General features: G+C 35.2%; 1 protein-coding gene across 1 annotated transcript in view; it reads left to right on the top strand.

Moving 5' to 3' along the window:
* Nucleotides 1-22,630, top strand: part of LOC121382339 (receptor-type tyrosine-protein phosphatase N2-like) — a 300,736-nt gene that overhangs the window by 240,812 nt on the left and 37,294 nt on the right. Inside the window, exons 12-13 of the mRNA XM_041511925.1 lie at nucleotides 5,212-5,400; nucleotides 6,390-6,520. Coding sequence (XP_041367859.1) covers nucleotides 5,212-5,400; nucleotides 6,390-6,520 — 320 coding nt within the window. The remainder of the gene's footprint in view (nucleotides 1-5,211; nucleotides 5,401-6,389; nucleotides 6,521-22,630) is intronic.

A 22,630-nucleotide genomic window follows, 5' to 3' on the forward strand; every position in this document is an offset into this window, starting at 1 on the left:
TGATGGCTAATTAAAACACAATTTTAACATAACAAATCTGTACACAACTATGTGCCATAGAAATTAAAATCTTAATTCTTTGTCAAACCTAATGTGAAAAATAATTGATTATTATTAATATTTGTTTCACTTCCATTCTATTGAATGGTGGATGGAGGTTCTGTCAATGGTCTTCCATCAGGGGCAAATCCTTATGACTTAATGTCAACATTCGAGCATTTGCTTTAGTGTTTGCTTACGTGATGTGTAGAAAATCTGGTCGAGGTTTAACACTGTGTACTTTGGCGCATGGTACATCATTAAAGACGTTTGTCATATCAAAATGATCCACATTGCTGGCTCAATCAAGCAGCATGCTTAATGGATTAAACCAATCACAGGATGTAACTACACTTTTTCTCTAAGCATTGCCTAACCTAACAAACATTTTCATTTAAGATACCCATATGTATTATTAACATCAGTTCATTTTATTTTCTCTTGATTTTCATGTTTCTATCCAACAGAGGTTCAAGCATGCTGTCATGGGTGCACAACTGGGTTGTCTCTTCAGGACAGTGGGTTAATGGTTATAACTTATATATAGTGAGAGAGAAGTCATCATAGTGGTCATACACTTATGGTTGAGCTATTATAATTCACTCTAGGTGGGAGCCAGTATCAGGATGTAAACTCAGTACCTACCAGCCTTAAATCAAATGGTTTAACTACTACACCACCGAGTAATATTACCACTATTAGATGGGCTTGTCACTATGTCGGTGGACATTTTGCATCACAACTTTACCAATGCAATTGGTATTTTAATTTCTTCCATATGTATTGAAGCACAAATATTATTTATTTATATTTTGATGCCACCTTAAAGTGCATATAAATGACCTGTTTATTGTTAATGAAAACTGGAGTAGGGTTTAAATTGGCGGGAAAATTTCTGCCTGGATTTATCTCCAATGAGATTTTTTTCTCTCTCATTTTAACTTGTGTATCACAACTGGCATATCAAAAGCCTTCGCTGGTGGAATAGTGTATAAAAGATATTTTGTTATAAGTCCATAGGATTGTTAGTCTTGGATATGCCGTTTGGCTTAGCCAGATAATGTGCATAGTAAACATTCTTGTCTTAACCAAGGTCGAAGCATATAATAGAAGTCTATTCCCATATCTGGAGTTGGTAAAAATAGCCCATTTCATGGTAGCAGATTCAAACTTTTTTTGACTATTTTTTTAAGGTCAGGATTTAACTTATTGGGTAGGTGCTTGCTTTAAGTGCAATAGCCGGGGTTATTCCTACCCTGCCGCATCCATTGCCCTACGACTGGTTTATTAACACCTGTGGTATTGCTGTCATGTGTGTTGGAAAGTTCATATAAATTTTTTCTTGTAACTACATGTATTTGGAAGGAAGAGCGGGACATAGCCCAGTGGTTAAAACACCTGCCTGGTGCATGATCGATATGGGATTTATACCCATAAGTGGGCTAACTGGACTTTCATTCCAGCTAATGCTCCACAACTGGTATATAATAAACGTGATGGGATGTAGTATTCTGTCTGGGATGGTTCATGTAAAAGATCCCTTGCTACTGCTACTAATTGGGAAAAAAAGAATAGCCCATGGAGTGGCAGCAGTCAATTTCTTCTCTCATTATTTGTGTGGACTTTGACCATATGTTTCAGGTTATATAAAACCCTGTAGTCCTTCACACAGGGAACACCATTTTATTACTACAAGTTATTTATTTCTGAGCTGATTCTTTTATAAATTGCACACAAAAGTAGCACAAAAAAACATTGTTCATGGAGGCTGGGAAGGACTATAGATTAAAAATATGTTGAGGCATTGTTAAATAAAACATTTCTTTCTTTGTTTCTATTTGGTGGAAGTAGTTCATGTGACACAAAAACCTAGTTATTGATTGTGGGTCAGTGCACTGGATTGATTAACATTGAGAAAAAGGATTGATATTATTACTATTAATTACGGACTTATTACCGACTAAAAGCATCCTTGAAAGATCATGACAACTTTTAATATTACTGCAATGATCGCAGGAGAGTTTTATGCTTAATTAGAGGATCCACTGCATTGCCATGGCAACATATTAGGAAATAAATTGGATTTTTGTAAGAAATATGTGTTGTTATTAAATATTTCTAGCAGAATACGAGATACATGTTTGACGGGGCGCTTTAATAATTCCAAAATGAAATATTGTCAGATTTAATATTTGGGCGATTAACATTCTTTTACATCTGTTGACAGCAAATGAGTTTGGATTTGTGTTCTTTTTATTCCATTACGGTTACGTTCACTCCTGTCCGTCTGCGTCAGTTTGACAAATCAGCTCCGACTTCTGTACATGTTCCCATTCAAATCGAATTCCCTTACCCTCCTCTTCTCTGGCACGAGAAGGGAATGAGAAATTGCGTTTTAAAAAATCATTATTTTCTTCTGCGTTGAAAGAGTCGGCTATGCTAAAAGGCAGTGAGAAATTGCTATTTGAAATGCATATTAAAATAACAGTTACCATTTTAAAGGTACTTTACCTTCTTATGGCACAATATGTTTGTTGTTTTTTCACAATATTTTATTTTCACATCTAATTATTTGAAATTTATTTTCTGATGTATAATCACTTACAGATATTTGTAGATGGGTAAATGCTCGTTTGTGATTAGCAAAAGTGTTATTAATTGTCAAACATCTTAACAATTCAGTATGGTTATTTTTAAGAGGTATATATAATATTTACAATAAACAATATGAAAATTTGGATACATGCCACATGGTTTTGACCTTTTATAGACATTAAAATAATCAAGAAATCATGTGTTTAAGTAGACAGGTACAATCACATTCTATCATATTACATTCATTTAACATTAGGCTCAAAAACCAGTCTAGCGAGCAACCGCAAGCACTCATGTCTCAGATGTACAGTAGTGAATATTCTAAGCAAGAATTTTGTCTGGTTTTAAGAGGTGTCCAGTTTTCATGGATACAAAATTCTGGTTTAGAGAGGGTCTGGTCTTAAGGGGTTTCACTGTATATATAAATTTCAACTAAAAGTATCTACAATGTTGTAGAAGAACCAGGTATTTTTGAACACTTAATAGGTATATATCGATTAAACAGTGTATTTTCCCTTTCTTTTATAATTCACTGACAAAGCCATGCTCTCCCATCCACCCCATCCCCAATTACACCTCTCTCTCCTCTCCCCCCCCCCTCCCCCCCACCTATCATTTGTATGTAACTGTGACCCCATAACATGACTCAAAGACAGTGTAGGTGGTCCTCCCTCCCGATCTTGAATATAAAGTCCTGTTAACACCAATATTAGCAGTAAACCATACCTGTTCATGAGTGACAGCTGCACCACTTCACTTAAATGAATTTTCTTTGCATTTTTCTGCCATGTAATTCCTTGTTGCCAAGCACCACATAGTCTCCGAACGGTTTATTAGATAAACTTTTAATTCAATTGATTTGACATTTTTACACTTTCAGTCAGGGAAGTAATGTCACATGTCAATCAGCTTCCAAATTAAACACATCCAAACCAATTCCTTCTTAAATAATCTTTGCAGTTGTGTGTATAGGCAATGGTATAATTGTGAACAAATCCAATAACAAATTAAGTGTGTATATAATTGCTAGTGCCAGCCAATATGTCTAACATGGTCAATGGTTTTAATGTTTTCATATTTTTGCTAAAATGTACCAAGATAGAAATAGATTTTGGCATGGTATTTATAGCTCAGGTATAGCACCAGAATAGAAATAAATTGTGCTTTATTTGTCATAAAGATTAAAACAAATAATTTTTGACAACCTTTACTCTTTAAAGCTTTTATGGTTTTATAAAGACAAAAAAGTTGTGGGTTTTTTAAAGAATTAATAGCTTTAAGGGTAGTGCTCAGTAAAAATGAAGATGCTTTTTGGTGTTTAATATTTAATAATAGAAATAATAATATTTGCACTTGGTATTTTATATTTTGAATACTAATAACACACTAAACATTAACATAGAAATTTATGAGTCATTTCTGGCATTTTGGTTTTTAGAAGCAAGAACTTTATAATGCAATAAGAATGGCAAAAACAGATTTTTGGCCTTTATGTCTGGTATTTGGAGCAATGAGATGGTATTAAGACTGAAATAAAACAGGTTGACATTTAGTGTACAAGACTGTAAAATGGTTAAGGTATTGAATATTCCATTGTGATTGTCAAGTTAATTGAGTCACCAAAAGAAATTTTAAGACTAATTTATCATTTGCTTCATGTATATTTTAAGAAATGTTACACTTGTGTGGGGCCAAAATATTACTATTATTTATAATGTACTTTGATTGTCTACTGTTGAAGTAGAAATTTTAAAACTAAAATAAATGGATAATATTCATAGATTATAAAAACATGAAATGAAACCCAATTATTGCATGTATTAATTACATACCTGGCTGTTACATTAAATTTTCCTACATGTATCATAATTTGAAAAAGATTTGTTCATTGACTGCAATTACCTTCAGCTGTAGTCACCTCTGATACATTGATAGTGCTAATTTCACCAGCATACACATGTAGATCTCGTTGAGGTGTCATGTCACCAGTTTGCATGAGAGATCATTTTAAAAGCATGAAAATGACAAATGAAAAACCCTAAAATTTGCAAGGACTTGAGATGTAGGGGGTGTTATGAGCTTCTTTCTTTCTTTTTTTTTTGTCTTTTTTTTTTTGTCTTGCCTTTATGAAGAAAAATATGTGAGATATAGGTATTACTTTTCCCAACAGTAACAATGTCATGTTTAGATCAGTTTTTCCCAAACATCCTAGGTCATTGAAACTTGGTTTATGGTTGCATTGATGGATGTTCATCACATTGTACTGGAAATGTTTGTGGTAGACAAGACATTTAATTCCATGGAACTGTTTTATTAAAGTACAAGGACAGTTGGGATAAAAATGACACAGGACAGAAAAAAAAAGACAAAAATAAGGAAAACTTTGTAGGTTCTTAAAGAGTGGTGCATTACTTAGAACTTTCATCAATAAATGAAGTAAGGAACAATTTAATAAAACATTTTTATTCACAGATCCCCTGTTTACATATGTATCTCAACACATTTTCCCGTGGAGGAATCAAAGAAGTTATAGATATTAAGGAAACATTAAAGACGTTTTATATTTGTTTTTTTCAGACCCAGGTGGAGGTAAAGAAGCAGGACAACAAGTATGTTGTGTTGACGTTCATCTTTGTCGGCTGCACAGCCGGCGTCCTCCTCGCCGTGGTCGTCATCTATGTGGTTCGCAAGCACGCCAGATCCAAAGAGAAGCTGGCACAACTGTCTGCAACAGGGCAAGGAAACGAGGCATCAAAAGACTATCAGGTGTGTATACACAGATGTAAATTTTCAACAGGTTTAAACATGGCTGTACTTAAGATTGTATAAGCTTTTGCCATTAAATGTGTATAACAGATGTAAATTTTCAACAGGTTTAAACGTGGCTGTACTTACGATTGTATCAGCTTTTGCCATTAAGTGTGTATACACAGATGTAAATTTTCAACAGGTTTAAACATGGCTGTACTTAAGATTGTATAAGCTTTTGCCATTAAATGTGTATAACAGATGTAAATTTTCAACAGGTTTAAACATGACTGTACTTAAACAAGTGTATCAGCTTTTGCCATTAAGTGTGTATAATAGATGTAAATTTTAAACAAGTTTAAACAAGTGTATCAGCTTTTGCAACTAAAGGATGTATAGTGTATATAGTGTAATATTCTCCAGTCCTGTCTGATTGCGAATAATTTTTACATGCTCATATACCACTAGAGTTTCGAGCATGTCCGTCCAGGGGCTTGTCCCGGGACAGAAAAAAAATTAAGCTGCCAATTTTGAAATTTACATCCAAAAATTAAATAGTGGGCCTTTAAAATTTTGATACGCATCTCTAATATAATTAATAAAGAAGATTCTACTCGTTAAATTTGGTCACTAGATTAGATCGGGTGGTCAAAAAGAAATTAGATAAGATCGGTGGCCTGACTCGGGATGGAGTGGGGGTAGAGTTGAAAATGGGCAGAATTTTGAAAATAGCATCTTTGGAACTATTTCTAGATTTATATTATTATATTCCATTATTATTTTATAATTACGGTTGTTTTACCTTAAAAAAAAAAACTAAATTTTATATATACAGTACTGGTCATAAAAATTGGATAAATTTTGAAGTCCACTTAAATAGAGATAAAAATAGCATTGAAGGAAAACAAATCTAGAATACTTTGACGAATCTTCAAACGTTTAAAGTTCCTTTGAGCTTTGTGTCAAAGTTTTGTGGAATGACTTCATGCGAAAACCTTTCTCTTTAGGATTTGTGTCGTCAGCGCATGCAAAGCAAGTCTTCTGAGAAACCGGAGCCTCTCCATGCAGTTTCCCGTGTGAGCAGTGTCGGCGAGCCCAACGTGCGCAGTCCCTCGAGTCGAAGCAGCACCTCCTCTTGGTAAGATCTCTGCTTATATTCCTACACACAGACATGTCGAAGTAGCACCTCCTCCTGGTAAGATCTCTGCTTATATTCCTACACACAGACATATCGAAGTAGCACCTCCTCCTGGTAAGATTTCTGCTTATATTCCTACATACAGACATGTATCGTTATGTAGCTGGTAAATTAACACTCTGGGGTACATAGAAGCAGCACCTCCTCCTGGTAAGATTTCTACTTATATTCCTACATACAGACATGTATTTTTATGTAGCTGGTAAATTAACACTCTGGAGTACATAGAAGCAGCACCTCCTCCTGGTAAGATCTCTGCTTGTATTCCTACATACAGACATGTTTCGTTGTGTAGCTGGTAAATTAACACTCTGGGGTACATAGAAGCAGCACCTCCTCCTGGTAAGATCTCTGCTTGTATTCCTACATACAGACATGTATCGTTGTGTAGCTGGTAAATTAACACTCTGGGGTACATGGAGGCAGCATTTTCTGTGGGCATTTTCCATGCTGGGGTGTCATTAAAAATTCATTCATTCATTTTCTATGGTCCCTCGAGTCTTTAAGTAGAACCTCCTGGTAAGATTTCGTAGGAGAAATTGGAGTTTTTTATATTAAGATAATGAGAATGATAGACAGAGGGTGATAGATGAGAAAGATGAATGAATGATCTCTATATCCAAACATATCATTGTGTAGCTGGTGTAACTCTCAGGGTACATGGATGCAGCATTTTCTGTGATATAGTGTAACTGGAAAAGAGGACATGTACAATATTTCATGGTACACTAATATTACAGGAAATCTTTACCATTCAATAATTAAAATATTTATAGTAAAATTAATTATACTCATCCATTTTTAATTAATTATATTCATCCATTTTTGATTATATTCATCCAAGTTCAAGGTCTAGATGTTCATACTCCTAGCACTCCAAACGACCATGGTGGATCCATTCAAATGATTGGGTTTCTCGTTCCAGTCAAATGTGGTGGTATATGTGTTTTCCTATTTGTGGAAAAGAGTATATAAAAGATCCCTTGCTGCATTAGGAAAAATGTAGTGGGTTTCCTCTGATGACTACCAAATTTTTGACATTCAATAGCCGTTGATTAATTAATCAATGTGCTCTAGTAGTGTTATTAAACAAAACAAACTTTAACTTTTATTAAACACCAATACATGACACAGTCTAATAAAAAAAAATACTTAATTGCCTTATTTATACACCACTGATTAAAATAACAATAGGCTTTGAAAGATTTTAAAAATTCATGTTATAATTATCTCCCTTTAGAATACATTTCCAGCAGGTAAGTTACAATTAAAACCAGAAAAGCGAATAAGGAAATACATGTACATATATTCAGGTTATCATTGTGCTATTTTTAGCTCTCATGTCCCCAGTTCAAGAACTAGAAATGCATTGAAATAGATAATATGTTCACTGTACATGTATTTACGGTTTAATTATTATCTAAATATCAAGAACAACATCTATAAGACTTTGTATTGATTTTACTTGTTGGATCTTTGAGGAAACAGGGGCAGGATGTAGCCCAGTGGTACAGCGCTTACTCACTGTGTGGTCGGTCTGGGATCGATCCCCGTCAGTGGGCCCATTGGGCTATTTCTTGTTCCAGCCAGTGCACCATGACTGGTATATCAAAGGCTGTGGTATATACTACCCAGTCTGTGGGATGGTGCATATAAAAGATCCCTTGCTGCTAATCGAAAAGAGTAGCCCATGAAGTGGCGATGGCGTGATTCCTCTCTCATTATCTGTGTGGTCCTAAACCCTGTTTGACGCCATATAACTGTAAATAAAATGTGTTGAGAAACATTTCTTTCTTTCTTTGAGGAAACATTCTAATTTTGTAAGGGTAGGATATAGACCAGTGGTAAAACGCTCGCTTGATGTGCTATCGGTCTAGGATCAATCCCAGTCTGTGGGCCTATTAGGCTATTTTTCACTCTAGCCAGTGCACCACGACTGGTATATCAAAGGTCGTGGTATGTGCTATTCTGTCTTTGGGATGGTGCATATAAAAGATCCCTTGCTGCTAATTGAAAAGAGTAGCCCATGAAGTGGTATCATTTACCTTTCGACCGACCGTTCAAAATTGCGCCAAAATTACTCAACAAAATTGCGCACCTTTTCTCTTTGGTTAAATCGCTCCACTCAAAATTCCATAGCACCACCATCCCATCCGCCTGCTACCGATTCAATCGGACTGCTGGTGCTCCCTTGCACCTGCCAGTGCAGACGGTCCCTCCTCCTTCCCCCCCCCCCACCTTTCCTGTCTTGGACAGAGGCCGGCACCTGTGCCCACGACAGGCGTGCGCTACAACAGCTTGCTCTGAATGTGCACGTAAAACCCTTTGACCTTGACCTTGACCTTAATGGAAATATGTAGCGGGTTTCATCTCTATGATTGTGTCAAAATGTCCATATGTTTGACATCCAATAGCCGATGATTAATAAATCAATGTGCTCCAGTGGTGTCGTTAAACAAAACAAACTTCTTCTAATTTTGTATAACTATAAAAATATGTAGAGTTTTCACCGAATCTCTAAAACATATGACCTTTAACAATGCTGTTTGGAAATAAAAAACTTGATACATTGATTTATTTTCTTCACATTTAAAATTGATTCCTCAGTGCATTTTTGTGTGTGTGTGTGTGTGTCAATTTGAATTCAGTTGGAAGCTGATCATAAATTAGTAATTACCATCAGTAATCAGAAACATGTGAAGTGTAATTTAATATACCTAGAAATAGCCATACTGAGACAAGGAAGAAGTGCTTTATTTAACAACACACTAGCTCAACACATTATATTTACGGTTATATGGTGTTGGACATATGATTAAATACCACACAGATAATGAGAGAAGAAGCCTGCTTCCACCACGCCATAGGCTACTTTTTCTGATTAGCAGCAAGGGATCCTTTTATATGCACCATCCCAAAATAGTACATATCATGGCCTTTGTTATACCAATTGTGGAGCACTGGATGAAACAAAGGTCCATCTTACTGGATCAAATCACCCAGTTTTCCTGACTGGGATCAACTGTACAATTTTCCTGACTGGAACCCCTAATATTGAAATCTTAGGGTAGTTGGAAAGGTTTAGACCAAAAGTTATTTTCACTGAACACTTATACAGAAATAATTGTGTCCTAATAGGGGACTTGGAATTCTACCCAAAGTTAAGGTAAACAGGCCAAAAACAAAAATCCTTTCTGCCTCCAGAATAAAACCCAAGTGAAAAATACATCACGTAGTTAGATTGCCAGCTCAGTTCTCGGATTATTCTCTCCTGCATTCCGTTACAGAAAAGCAATTTCCCCATCTTGAGAGAACCATTATTCAAACTTCAATCACAATTAAAAGTTGACCATGGCATATTTTATTGAAAAAAGGACAAGAACTCTGCCATTAGTCATAACCCGGCATTTAATAATTATAAAAACCTCCCGCTGTGATTAAGCGGTGGACCCATTTATTCAATTCGTGGTGAACCCTCTAATGGCTTCATAGTTTCTTCTGCCCGGAATGTTATCAAACAGAGAATGAAAAAAGAAAGAAATTGATTCTTGCGAACTATTATCCAGCGCATATTGCATGGTTCATTGACAGCCGTTCGAATGGAAAAGAATATTAATCAGTTCCAGAAATAAGGTCATCTCTGTCGGCAGTGAGAGTTTTTGTTCCACATAATAATGCACATGGTTACATTGTAGGCTGTTTTCTAATAATAAAAAAAATATTAATGGTTACAGAGAAACTGAAAAAGCACTTTTGAATGAAATGTGTTTTCCATTTGTGTACAAACGATTAAAATAGATTGCTTGTTTAATGACACTACAGCAGTTTGTTTTGTAAAGTGCTATTAGTTGTCTAATAGTAGAACTTCATCTAGAGAATGAGAGAGGGAAAAAACTACATGGCTTTTGATATGCCAGTTGTGAAGCACTGGTTAGGACAAGAAATAATCTAATGGGATTATAAAGAGATAAGGAAAATGTAGGAAGTAATACACCAGATTAATAAATAATTTTTGTTATTGTGCCTTAATGCATGGTTAAGAGTTCATTTAAGGTGGATCTACACTAAAAAAAAGTGAATGTATAATGTAATAACTATTCACTTGTAATAAATCTTTGTGGTGCTCTTCGATGGATATGCTTAATAAAGATTTAATAAAACAATAAAGATTTTAGAATTGTTTCAATATTCTGAAGCAATACAGAACATGAAACCACATCATTCACTGAGTACACCTGTACCACACACACCTAGATCAATAATTATAGATTTAGTCTACCATGCAGTACTGCATGTGGTTTTCAGACAACCAAGTCCTCCTCTCATTTAGATATAGATCATTAAATTAATTCTACTTGTATATTGGCTGAAACAGTAAATATACAGAACTACATGCCACTTGTTTTTCCATGTTGTTTGTTGCACAAGTTTTATTATAGTGTGCAAGAATATAATACCATACAAAAATGCTATAAATACATTTGGGTTTGTTTTATAGTTTGGCTAAAATGATGTTAATAAACTACTAATGAACCTCGAGTTCATTTTAAAATATGGTCACTATGATCTAGGTTTGACTGCATAAAGGTTTTGATGAGATTACTCATTTCTGGTGATTAATATTACAATACCCATCGATTTCCTACAGATTTTGAGAACTCCACCCATTTGTTGGTTATGTCACAAGATGCTAAAATCAGATTTGCTCACTCAGAATTGTCTGAATACTACACATTGCTAACCTAGATACCATCTTCAAGGAAACATTTTTAGTGGTTATTAACTTCAATTTTTAACCTACATACTCGAAAGGGAAAAGTGACATCCTCAAACTGAACATTGCTTAACTCAGTAAGAAGGTAGCTAAAGAAGGTCATCGACTGTGTTAAGTAGTATTTTTATTTTTTTGTTGGTAATACTGATAAATGTGTGCCATATTGTTGGAAGACCCGATGAAAGAAAGCTATTGATTGGCTGCTCAGTGCGAAGATGTTTATTATCCACAAGTGTCTTCTCTGTCGTGGACATGTCAAACTCACAAGAATATTATTTGTTAAACACGACTTTATATCTTTGAATGACACTAAGTATGACAAATCTTGTCTGAGACGGCATCTTTTATACACATAGGGGAAAAAACGTTTCTATTTCTAGTTAAAAACATATTTTAATGGATTACATTTGCTTTCAGGAGCATATGCATTAGAGACCATTAGGGAAGTACAAATGTAGCAAATATTGTTTCTGTCACTTATTTTATATCACTTTATGATGGTGTGCAGAAGAATCTTGCAAAACAAAGAGGTACTGTTTTACTGAGTGCCACCAAAAAGATCTAATATTAAAAAGTGTTTGTAGCATCAATTCCATGAATGCTATTTTTAATGTGAATGAATAAAAAGCTTCTTAATATATATGGTCACTATGCACAGATGGCTATTTGAAGCTGTTTTACAATATTTTGTTTTATTCCAATGATACTTTTTTCAGTTTGCTTTAAAATGAGAGCAATTAACTTTCACAAAATGCATTATACATGCAAGGGCCAAAAAAACCTATCATTTTGTAATAACTGACAAAAACCACAATTTTGCAAGGTCCAACAAAGCCGCAATTTTGCAAACTAGCTAGGGCTTGCAAAAACTGCATTTAGAACCAAATGTTAGTCAGATGTAAGTTCACATGTACTGGATGTATGTATTCAATACAACATAAACAATTAAATACAACAACAAACAGTCTCAAGAACCATACATGGTGAATCTATATACAACAAACAGATTGAGAACCATTGAAATCCACAGTGAATTTTTACATGTACGAGCTCGTTAACACATCGACAGCCTTAATGCCATGACCGCTCTGCTCACAAACCCCTCATTTCCTCGTGGGCTTGGCAGGCACGGGATAAGAAATTCAATTTTCCTCTAAATCATCTATTACCATGCTGGTGCTCACTCAGCTAGCCAGACTTGGGCCAACTCCTCTTAGCGAAGCGGCAGCTGATTTCCCCAGCTTGTAATCCCCTCAGCACCGAGTGTGTGGACACCCTGAGGACCTAATTTACTCTGCAATTAAACCCAGTGAAACACATTCTCAGATCTGCTAATCCCAAAGTGACAGGCTGAATGGAGCAGTGACCAGCCCCTGACAGAACTCTCCGGCTTGATACATGAAAAAGGCAAATTATGGAGCCACTCGGATGTGGAAATACGTCTGTGTATATATAACAGTGTTGAGATGTGGAGGAGAAATGTGCACAGCCTCACCGATCTATATGTTTAGACACTGAAAGTGATATCATAATTTTTTTTTTTTTTTTTTAATAAAGTCAAAATAAATTAAATGATGTGAATATCCTGAAGTGAAGAAGTGGAGAAATGTGCACAGCCTCACAACTCCTCTCCACATGATTAGACACTTAATGTGATACCATCATTTTTTTCTTTTTTAAAGTTCAAGTTTGACAATGTATTTTATTTGAGTTATGTCGAAATAAATTAAATGGTGAGAACTTCCTGAAGTTTAGGCATTAGCATCCATTAAAAGTCACTTGGAGAATTCAGACTAATGGCAGCTTAGTGTTAAGTTGCAGCCTCACACATGCATGTATCGGCTTAAAATGTACTTAAAAGTTTGCATCAAATCTTTTTCCAGTGAGAAAAAGTACAGTATTTTTTAACCGAGAGATTTATCCCTAGTTTCAGTGAAAGAAAAGAAAAGGAATGAATGTTTGTTTAACAACATCTCAGCCTATTTTAAACTACGTCCATCTGTAATCCATATGTTACACCAAACAGCTAGAAATAGTTTAAAGTATGCTGAGATATGTCATTCAGCAAACATTCCTTTACCTTCCTTTTTCACAGAAACTAGGAATAAATCCCCTTCAGCATAGAATCATTAGTTTTCTGTTGTAATCTATAAAAGACTGTGTGCTGCCGATTAAGAGTATCCTGTCAGTGTTTCACAAATGCTTGAGAAAGTCACTAGCCCTCACAGAAGCTTTGGCTAGTGCCCTATGTATTATGACAATTCCCACTAGCCTAGACTAAAAATTCACTAGGCTGGACCAAGGATTCATTATTTTAGACCAAAAATTCACTAGCCTGGACAAAGGATTCATTATTTTAGACCAAAAATTCACTAGCCTGGACCAAGGATTCACTAGGATTCCAGAATCCCTGTGGTAAGAGGTTTCATTTGGATATTAATTTGACAATATGTCATAAAGACTATAATTATAGTTGGATTGTTGTTAAAGGTGCAACATCATGGTTGCCAGTGCCATATTTTGTGTTATTTTACAAATGTGATGTCCTCGCATATATAGAGTATACTAAATGTTTAAACCATTGTACACACAAACAAGACTGCAAAACCATGATCTTTGATATAATTAAAGTGTACTGGTATATGGGAAGTAAATCTTTGAGGCTAACCAGGGGAGTGGGCCTCTGACATGTTGCTATATCACTGAGGAAAGGAAATGTTTTATTTAACGACACACTCAACACTTCTATTTTCGGTTATATGGCGTCAGACATATGGTTAAGGACCACATATATAAAGAGTGGAAACTCGCTGTTGCCACTTCATGGGCTACTCTTTTCAATTAGCAGCAAGGGATCTTTCATATGCACCATCCCACAGACAGGATAGTACATACCACAGCCTTTGTTACACCAGTTGTGGAGCACTGGCTGGAATAAGAAATAGTCCAATGGGCCCACCAACGGGGATCTATCCTGAACCGACCACATATCAAGAGAGCGCTTTACCACTGGGTTACGTCCCGCCTCCCCCAACCCACCCCCCCATAGCACTGAGAGTATGACACTCATGGCTGGTATAGAACTAGTTGTATATTAAATGGTATCTAACTGACATGAAGATAATATTGTGTTTCTTGTATATTATTTCCAGCCAGTGCTCCACAACTGGTGTAACAAAGGCTGTGGTATGGTGCATATTCATGTATGCTGCTAATCAAAAAGAGTAGGCTATGAAGTGGCGACTGCGGGTTTTCTCTCTCAATATCTGTGTGGTCCTTAACCATATGTCTGACGCCATATAACCATAAATAAAATGTATTGAGTGTGTCGTTAAATAAAACATTTCCTTGTTATATATTCTCAAAAGCCACGTTTTAAAAAATATTTCAACATTTCCCTATTAAAAGGTATGGTATTAAATTTCATCATTAGAAATAGTTTGCAGGTGTTCATTTCACTGGACAGTTTGAATTTGACATCTAGAACATCGCCATGGAGAAGCCAATCGGATATTGCCATGTAATACAAAAAATCTTGTGCAGTTTTCTTACGTTATGCAGCATGCATCTACAGAATCAATCTTTTTAGATTTTTGGGTTGAGCAAATTCCAGTTTGTAGAGTTTCATCCTATCATTTCATTTGGTATATGAACATATTTGTTGAGTAATTATTACTGTGAAGACAACACAAAAGTCTTATTTCATGAGTATTTGGTTTTTAATTTGTTCCCAAGAACTCTTTACATGCAGTGTTCTGTTGCTGGTCAGACCTGTTAAAGTCGTTTAATTTGCACAAATTAACTTTATGTGAAAGGTTTTTTCGTGGACTGTAATTTTGCTACATTTTCTCATTTCGCCTCACAAATTGAGGCTCCCTAAGGAATGGTTAATGTACAAACCTAACCCCGAGCATTACAATCAAACTAGTGCTGAAAGATTTTTGAGGGCACCTTATAGTGAAGTGTCCTCGAATGGAAATCATTTCATGTATGTAGTGTGTGCAAAGTGAGGTTTAATTCATACCTATTTATCCATTGCTCGGAATCAATAGTTCGGACAATGCCAGATTTTCTGTGGGGAAGCATAAAAACATTTCTCTGGCTATTTCAGTTAACGTTAAACTACTATCGCCATCGTCCACTTTCACTATAACAGATAAAAATGTTACATTTCCCCTCTAATGTTCAGTGAATTTAACTAAATACTGGAGCTAGGGATAAAATGACAAGTGTTTCCATTACAAAATCAGTTTTATAGCTTTTATTGTTTAGAATGATTGCATTGATTTTTTTTTTCCTTTCAAGAATAAGCAAATAATTTGTTCACTAATAAAGCAAAGTGTACTGGTAAATAATAACAACTGTTACAATAGTGGAACGTAATGCAGCACTGATTCAGTTTGTGCAAGGAAAACAAATCAACATGCCTTTACCAAGTTGAATGGATGTATGCTATCTCACACTATCATGTCTAAATAGAGATGAGTCATCAGTATACATGTAGATTAACTGGGAAGGAGTGAGCCAAATGCATCAACCAGAACATTCCATGACTGGTACAAAGACTCTGGTATGTGTCATCCTGTTAACGAGCTACTCTGGATTCACTAATGTCAAAACCTATACTAGCTCTGCCATTTACTTTTTGACCGACCGTTCAAAATTGCACCAAATTTCCTCAATCAAAATTGCGCACCTTTTCTCTTTGGCATATAATTGCTCCATTCAAAATTCCATAGCACCACCACCACCACCACCCCCACCCACCCCCCCCCCCACCTGCTACTGACTTGGTCGGGCTGCTGGTGCTCCCTTGCACGTGCCAGTGCAGGTGGTCCCTCCTCTCCCCCCCCCCCCCCCACACCTTTCCTATCATGTCTTGTGCCCATGACAGGTGTGCACTACAACAGTTTGTTCTGAATGTGCACGTAAAATCCTATGACATGACATGACATCCTGTTGGTGCAAAAGTACACATTAAATATATCTTGCTGATCTATGGTAGGGCAGGTTTCTTGATGTTCTGTTATATGCCAGCTACATTTTAAAGTTTACCAGTATATTATATTATATGTTGTTTAGGACTTTGAATATGCTGTTTTTTGTTACATTATCACCACCATCAAATTGGTGTTTACACCTAGTATTGGTTCATTTAAATAATCAGCAAGGATATATATGTATATTCAGATCTTGTGTTTTACGGCAAATGATCGCTCACAGTCGCCATCACCCACCTAAAATTAATTGTACATGTGCTGGTAATCACCCGCCTACAAAAATGTATTGATAATGTGCAATGAGGCATAATAAACGGATCGTAGTCATAACGGCCCCAGTACTAAACGGCCTTAACAATAATTGGTCAAAGCGGCCCTAAAAAAAGTCAAAACGGCCAAAGTGAAAAAGTCAAAACGGCCCTTAACAAAAGTCAAAACGGCTAAAGTGAAAAAGTCATAACGGCCATAGATATAATACTTTAAAAATGTATTTCATCTACACAATTGTCAAGAAAGATAACTGTGCAAAGACAGTTTTTATAGTACAGTCTCATTACACAGATATTATCTGCGTCTTATTTATGTTTGAATAAACAAAGAGTTTAAAATCTACATATGTGGTTAGTGTACTAGTACATCTGTGTTAATATGTAGATTTTAAGTACAGGTAAGTTTTGGAGAAACATGAATAGTTATTATTATAACCATTCCAAACACATCTCCGAGGGGATGCGGTGAACTCGTATGGAAACTAACCTCGTATGAACGGAAAACTTGTATGGAAAACGAACTTGTATGTAAAAAAAAAAATGAACGTATAATGAGCTGTTGTGTGTGTGTATATTATTTTTAATATCGTATGCACTCACTCGGAGGGTCTATACGGTCCACTACCCCGTTTTTTCTTTTATTTATTAAAATAACTTGTGGGGTGGGCACAGACACACACACACACACACCGGTGAGCAGTGCCACTTGGAACTCGCCCAGCGATATGCACTTGTCCGGGGTGGGGGGGGGGGGGGGGGTTTTCAAATACAAGGTCAATTGGTGGTCTTAATTATATTAGTATATTGGGGGACAGTGCCGTTGTGGCCCCCGGGTGAGCAACGCCACTAGGAACTCGTTCAGACGATACGCACTCACCCGGAAAACCTAGATGGTCCACTAACCCTCCCCCCCCCCCCCCTTTCTGTGATTGAATTCAGTGTATATTGTGTTGTGTAGGCTAATAAATTGTTACCAGTGATTCCGTTGTTTTGGTTGTTTTTATATATTTTTTTTTGAACTGCCTGTGATATAGGCTATATTGATTACTAATTATTACTAATGGGAATTAATTTAATGTAATAGTACCTATTGGCCGTTCTGACCATTTCTTTTGGCCATTTCGACTTTTTCTTTTGGCTGTTTTGACCATTTTCTTTGGCTGTTTTGACTTTTTTCTTTGGCCGTTTTGACTTACATGTTCAGAGCCGTTTCATCATGGGGCCGTTTTGACTGCATACCTAATAAACCACTTGTTTTCCTCAAGCTGAAAATGAAACTACATTTTCAGTCCATTAAAGATGGGAACATTGGGGAGGCGGGGAGAGAAAAAAACAATCGGCTTGTCTAGTCCACAAAATCAAGGTGGGCTGTTTTTCACTCACATGCATATTTCAAAACACAAGTAAAAGCCTGTCATGTGTAACTGTTTGTTAAGAAAAAAAAATTAAAGCCACAATCCATAATTTTCAATCAAGGTACAAACCTTTTTTTGTTTTGCATCAAATGAAATTTTAGCTTTTACAAACACCAGAAATAATATTATGTTTGATTTGCCAAAGATGACGATTTGAGTAAAATGTTGTTGGTAATTGTAACGGTAAACCATCTATAATAAAAGCTACAACAATCGAGGATGTTTCACACTGCTCAGTAACCAGCATCAATGGCTTCAACATTGACTGTGTTGCGAATTCTAATAATGAGATGCTGCTGTGGATACATGTTAAACACTACCTGTATGTTATATGGGTCCGATAACTTTAGCCATTACAAAATATCAATAACCGTAAAACCATATATATATATATATATATAAAACTTGATTTACCGGTAATTCTGGGGGATTCCAGAAACATTTCATAATGGCTGCATGTCTGGCAGTTAATCAATAGTTTTATCCCGCATCTAGATGTAACCGAGGTATTCATGCACACATTATTTATTTCATTATTTTCATCTGGCATGGTTCACATGATTCAGACTTGAAAACTGCTAAAATTATTATTTCCATCCACTAGCACTCCCAGAAGTCCAGATTTGCTTCAAATTTATTAAAATAATTTACATGGTCATCTACATGTACATGCAAAACATTTTTTGTTTTTTTTAACCTGGAAATGTTTTAATGTCACAGAAATATGGGTTACACAAAAAATTAATTAAAGTAACCTATTTTATTTTTGCATAACCAGTTACATGTATGCTAATATCTCTTAAATTAACATGTAATGTGCAAATTACAAAATTAGATTTATGAGAGTGATAACTGGTAAAGATTTTTAAAAATTAGTATTAAATAACAAAAACTAATATATAACTCATTTACTCCATTCAAAATTACTCCATTCAAAACAAGTAGTTTATTATTTAAAAAAAAAAAAAAAACCCATTTAAGCAAACGGATGTTGCTAAACTTATTTTTCAAACTTTCATTATCTATTTAGTAAATAAAGTACTCCTGAGCCATTAGTGTCATATTATTATTGAATATTGAGGGGAATTTTTTTTTTTGGGGGGGGGGGGGGTTCTGTAATTTTTGACTAGGCCTCACAGAAACTTTGGCTAGTGTCCTATGCATTATAGACACATTATTACCTGTGGCCCAGATCAAAATTAATTAGGCAGGATCAAGTATTAGTGGGTTTGTAGAACCTTGCATTTTGTTACTGTGACAAACCTAACAAATAATAATTCAGAAAGATCTCCATCCACTCCATTTTTATGGCAGTCTAGGACAGGATTTGAACCCATAACCTTTGGTATGGTGCACTTTATTGTTAGAATGCTGTACTTTACCACTATATCATGCATTCACATTATTAACAAACATAATGAAATGATTGTCTTCAAAATTGAACAAAATGGTTTCCGTTTGTGTGACTAAAAATAGTCTACATTTTGCTAATTAAAGTATTTAAAACAAACAAACTATTACTAATAATAAAAGGAATGTTGTCAGCACTCAAATGAACACTGATTAATTATTTTTTTAAATGTAGTTTTAATGTGGGAGCGTTTGGTTGCATATATTACCATTGTTTTATGTCTGCTGGTATCAAAGCAAATCGGTGCCCCATATGTATTATGTATAAAGTGTTATCGGTAGTATTTTCATTCTTGGAGTAAATGTAATCCTGATTAAACAGGACAGAATTCCAGTCGACAATACCATTATGGGTACTTCTTGTCAATGATTCAATGTGTCAATACCAGTGTCGTCTATTAAGGGTTTTTTTATTATTTAAAAAAATTACAGATACAAATGTACATGGCACCTGTTCGTCCAAAAGGATGTAGAATGTGTGGTTCTTCTAAGAAAAGTATTGGCATAACGTGCCCCGCGCACTATAAATGTGGAAATAAAATGTAGATCAACAATTAGTTGTAATAGAATAGCATAGCAATGTTCGTATGGAAATTCCACTAACGTTGTATGAACGGAATATTTGGATTTTCATGCAAATGGAATTTTCCACGACATGGCAAAATTGCTGATCACGTGGGCAGTTTTTGGTAACAAACGTTCCTAAAAGAAATGACTGACATATATTGTGCAGTCTGTTTTTTCTTGCAACATCTGAACGGATTCCTATTTTTTCGGTCGAGCATGTTACCAATACCGTAATAGTGTAATTATTTTTATTCTTGACAAACGCCGACGGTGTTATTTCACATTGTTATGATTCTACTTTCTTTTTGATGCCGGAAGCGGAAATGTCTGGCATATGACCTTGACCCTTATTAAATATATCATAGCTTTTGAACGTCAAAATTAAAATTAAAATCATTGGTAGCAGTTCTCGCCATTTGTGACATTTTTTTAATTAAGTGAAAAGACAAAAATACAATAATTCATATATACAATTTGCGTCTGGAAATGCCGTTTCGAAGTTTTCACACATGTTAAAACATTAACTAATAATGTGCACGACACGGATATTTCTCGCACATTTTTCGAACAAGCGAATTGTGTAAGCTCGAATTAATATTAATTTTACTTAATTCCTATTAATGGCAGAAACCACAAATCGCAGTATTTGAATAACATTTTACACAATTCAAATCATTCCCAATTATGTACTTCTAATTGTGAGCCATTTTATATCAGACGTGTTTAGCGCACCGGTGCCCGAAACTTCATTGCACTCAGGTCTGTCAGGACAGCAAGACACGTTTTATTTTTTGCTTTGTTTGTACAATGTACTTCTTTCCGTGCTTATACCGTTCAAACACGCTGTTCTTTTTTAAAACTTTTTTATCCCAGGACTAAGTCACGGTAAGTGGCCGTCTCAACGTCACTGAATGTTCCAGTTAGAATTATGCTACCGATAATTATAATAAAACTTACAAAATAATACATTCTGTGTTGACTGACATTCTTATGTTTAAAATAATAATTATAAAGTAAATTTGGGGGGGGGGGGGGGGGGGGGGGTTTCAATGCAGAATAATTTCCATAAATAACAGTTATCTTTTTACCTCTGCTGTGAAGTTCATCATCGGAGGGAGTTTTGATTGGTTTGTTCTGAAACTTGGTATAATAATCACATATTTTTTATGTTTAATTTATTTTAAAAAAAATTAAATTAATTTTTTTAAATTAAAATTATTTTGTTTTTTTCATTTAAATTGAACATTTAAAGTCCTCTTTTTTTAAAGTTCATCTAGTGAGAATAGTTCTGAAACTTGGTACTATGATTCTCTGGGACAGTCAACAACTAATAGAGACATAGTTTTGAAATTTTAAAATTTTAAATATTTATTAAATTTTTTTTTTTTAAATAGCCTTAAAAAGGCTACCTTCTAGTGTTTTGGTTGGATAATTCTGAAACTTGGTACTCTGATTAGGGTGGTCTTCACAAATTACGGAAATATTTTGGAATTTTAAAATTTTAATTAAATTTTAAACAATTAAATACAAATTAAACATTGGAAATTTAAAAGGTTTTTCTAGAATTGTTTTGATTGGATAGTTCTGAAACTCAGTACATTGATTATCAGAAGTCTTCACAAACTTGGAATTTTTGAATTTGTGGATGTTTATTAAATTTTAAAAGAGTAAATAGAGAAATTATAGGCCTACATTGAAATTTTTTTCATTTTATTTTATTTTACTTATTTATTTTTATTATTAGTTTTTTAATTTACAAATTGTGTAAAATAACAGGATAGCACATACCACGGCCTTTGATATACCAGTCGTGGTGCACTGGCTGGAACAAGAAATAGCCCAATGGACCCACCAACGGGGGTTGATCCCAAACTAACTACACATCAAGTGAGTGCTTTAAATGAAACAAACTATTTCTGGGATTGCCACTCTCCATGTTGGCATTATTTCGTTACCAGAACAAAACTGCTGTGATAATTTTTTCACACTAATCATAATATGCATTATTGCAAATACTACATCATCACTTAACCAGGACAGGGTCAATCAATGATTTACAGCGTCAGATATGCCATGCTTAGCACAACCTGTTTATTCAATGATGTGGTGAGGTGATATTAAATCTTTTATTCCTGGCTGCATTGTCATGATTTTAGCTTGACTGCTTTTTATTTCCACGTACTATATAGCTTCGGAAACGTCATTGTCAACTGGAACACGTTTCTGCCATGTGCACAGAGTTAGTGAAGCATTCACAGAGCTACACACACATTTTCGCTGACTGTATAGCTAAAAATGTTTAAGGGACGACATACATCACAACGGAACAGGAACAATTATCGTTCATTATTTGGTTTGTTGTTGGCTACATTGTGTACAAGTGACCTTACACACCAGTAGGCCACTAACGCCCAATGTTGTGGTGGTAACGCACTCACTCTCCCACATGCAGATTGTCTTGTCAAAGATGATCATCCAGGTCTCATTTCCTCCCACATCGAGCGTGGCAGAAACATGCTGGATATATCCCAAGAGACATAATCTAGTGATCTGATAACATGTTTTAGTGCTGTGCCTTTTTCACTTCTAAACTCGTAGAGTTCTAGTTGTGCTTC

The sequence above is a fragment of the Gigantopelta aegis genome, chromosome 9 (assembly GCF_016097555.1).
Source record: "Gigantopelta aegis isolate Gae_Host chromosome 9, Gae_host_genome, whole genome shotgun sequence".
Lineage (NCBI taxonomy): Eukaryota > Metazoa > Mollusca > Gastropoda > Neomphalida > Peltospiridae > Gigantopelta > Gigantopelta aegis.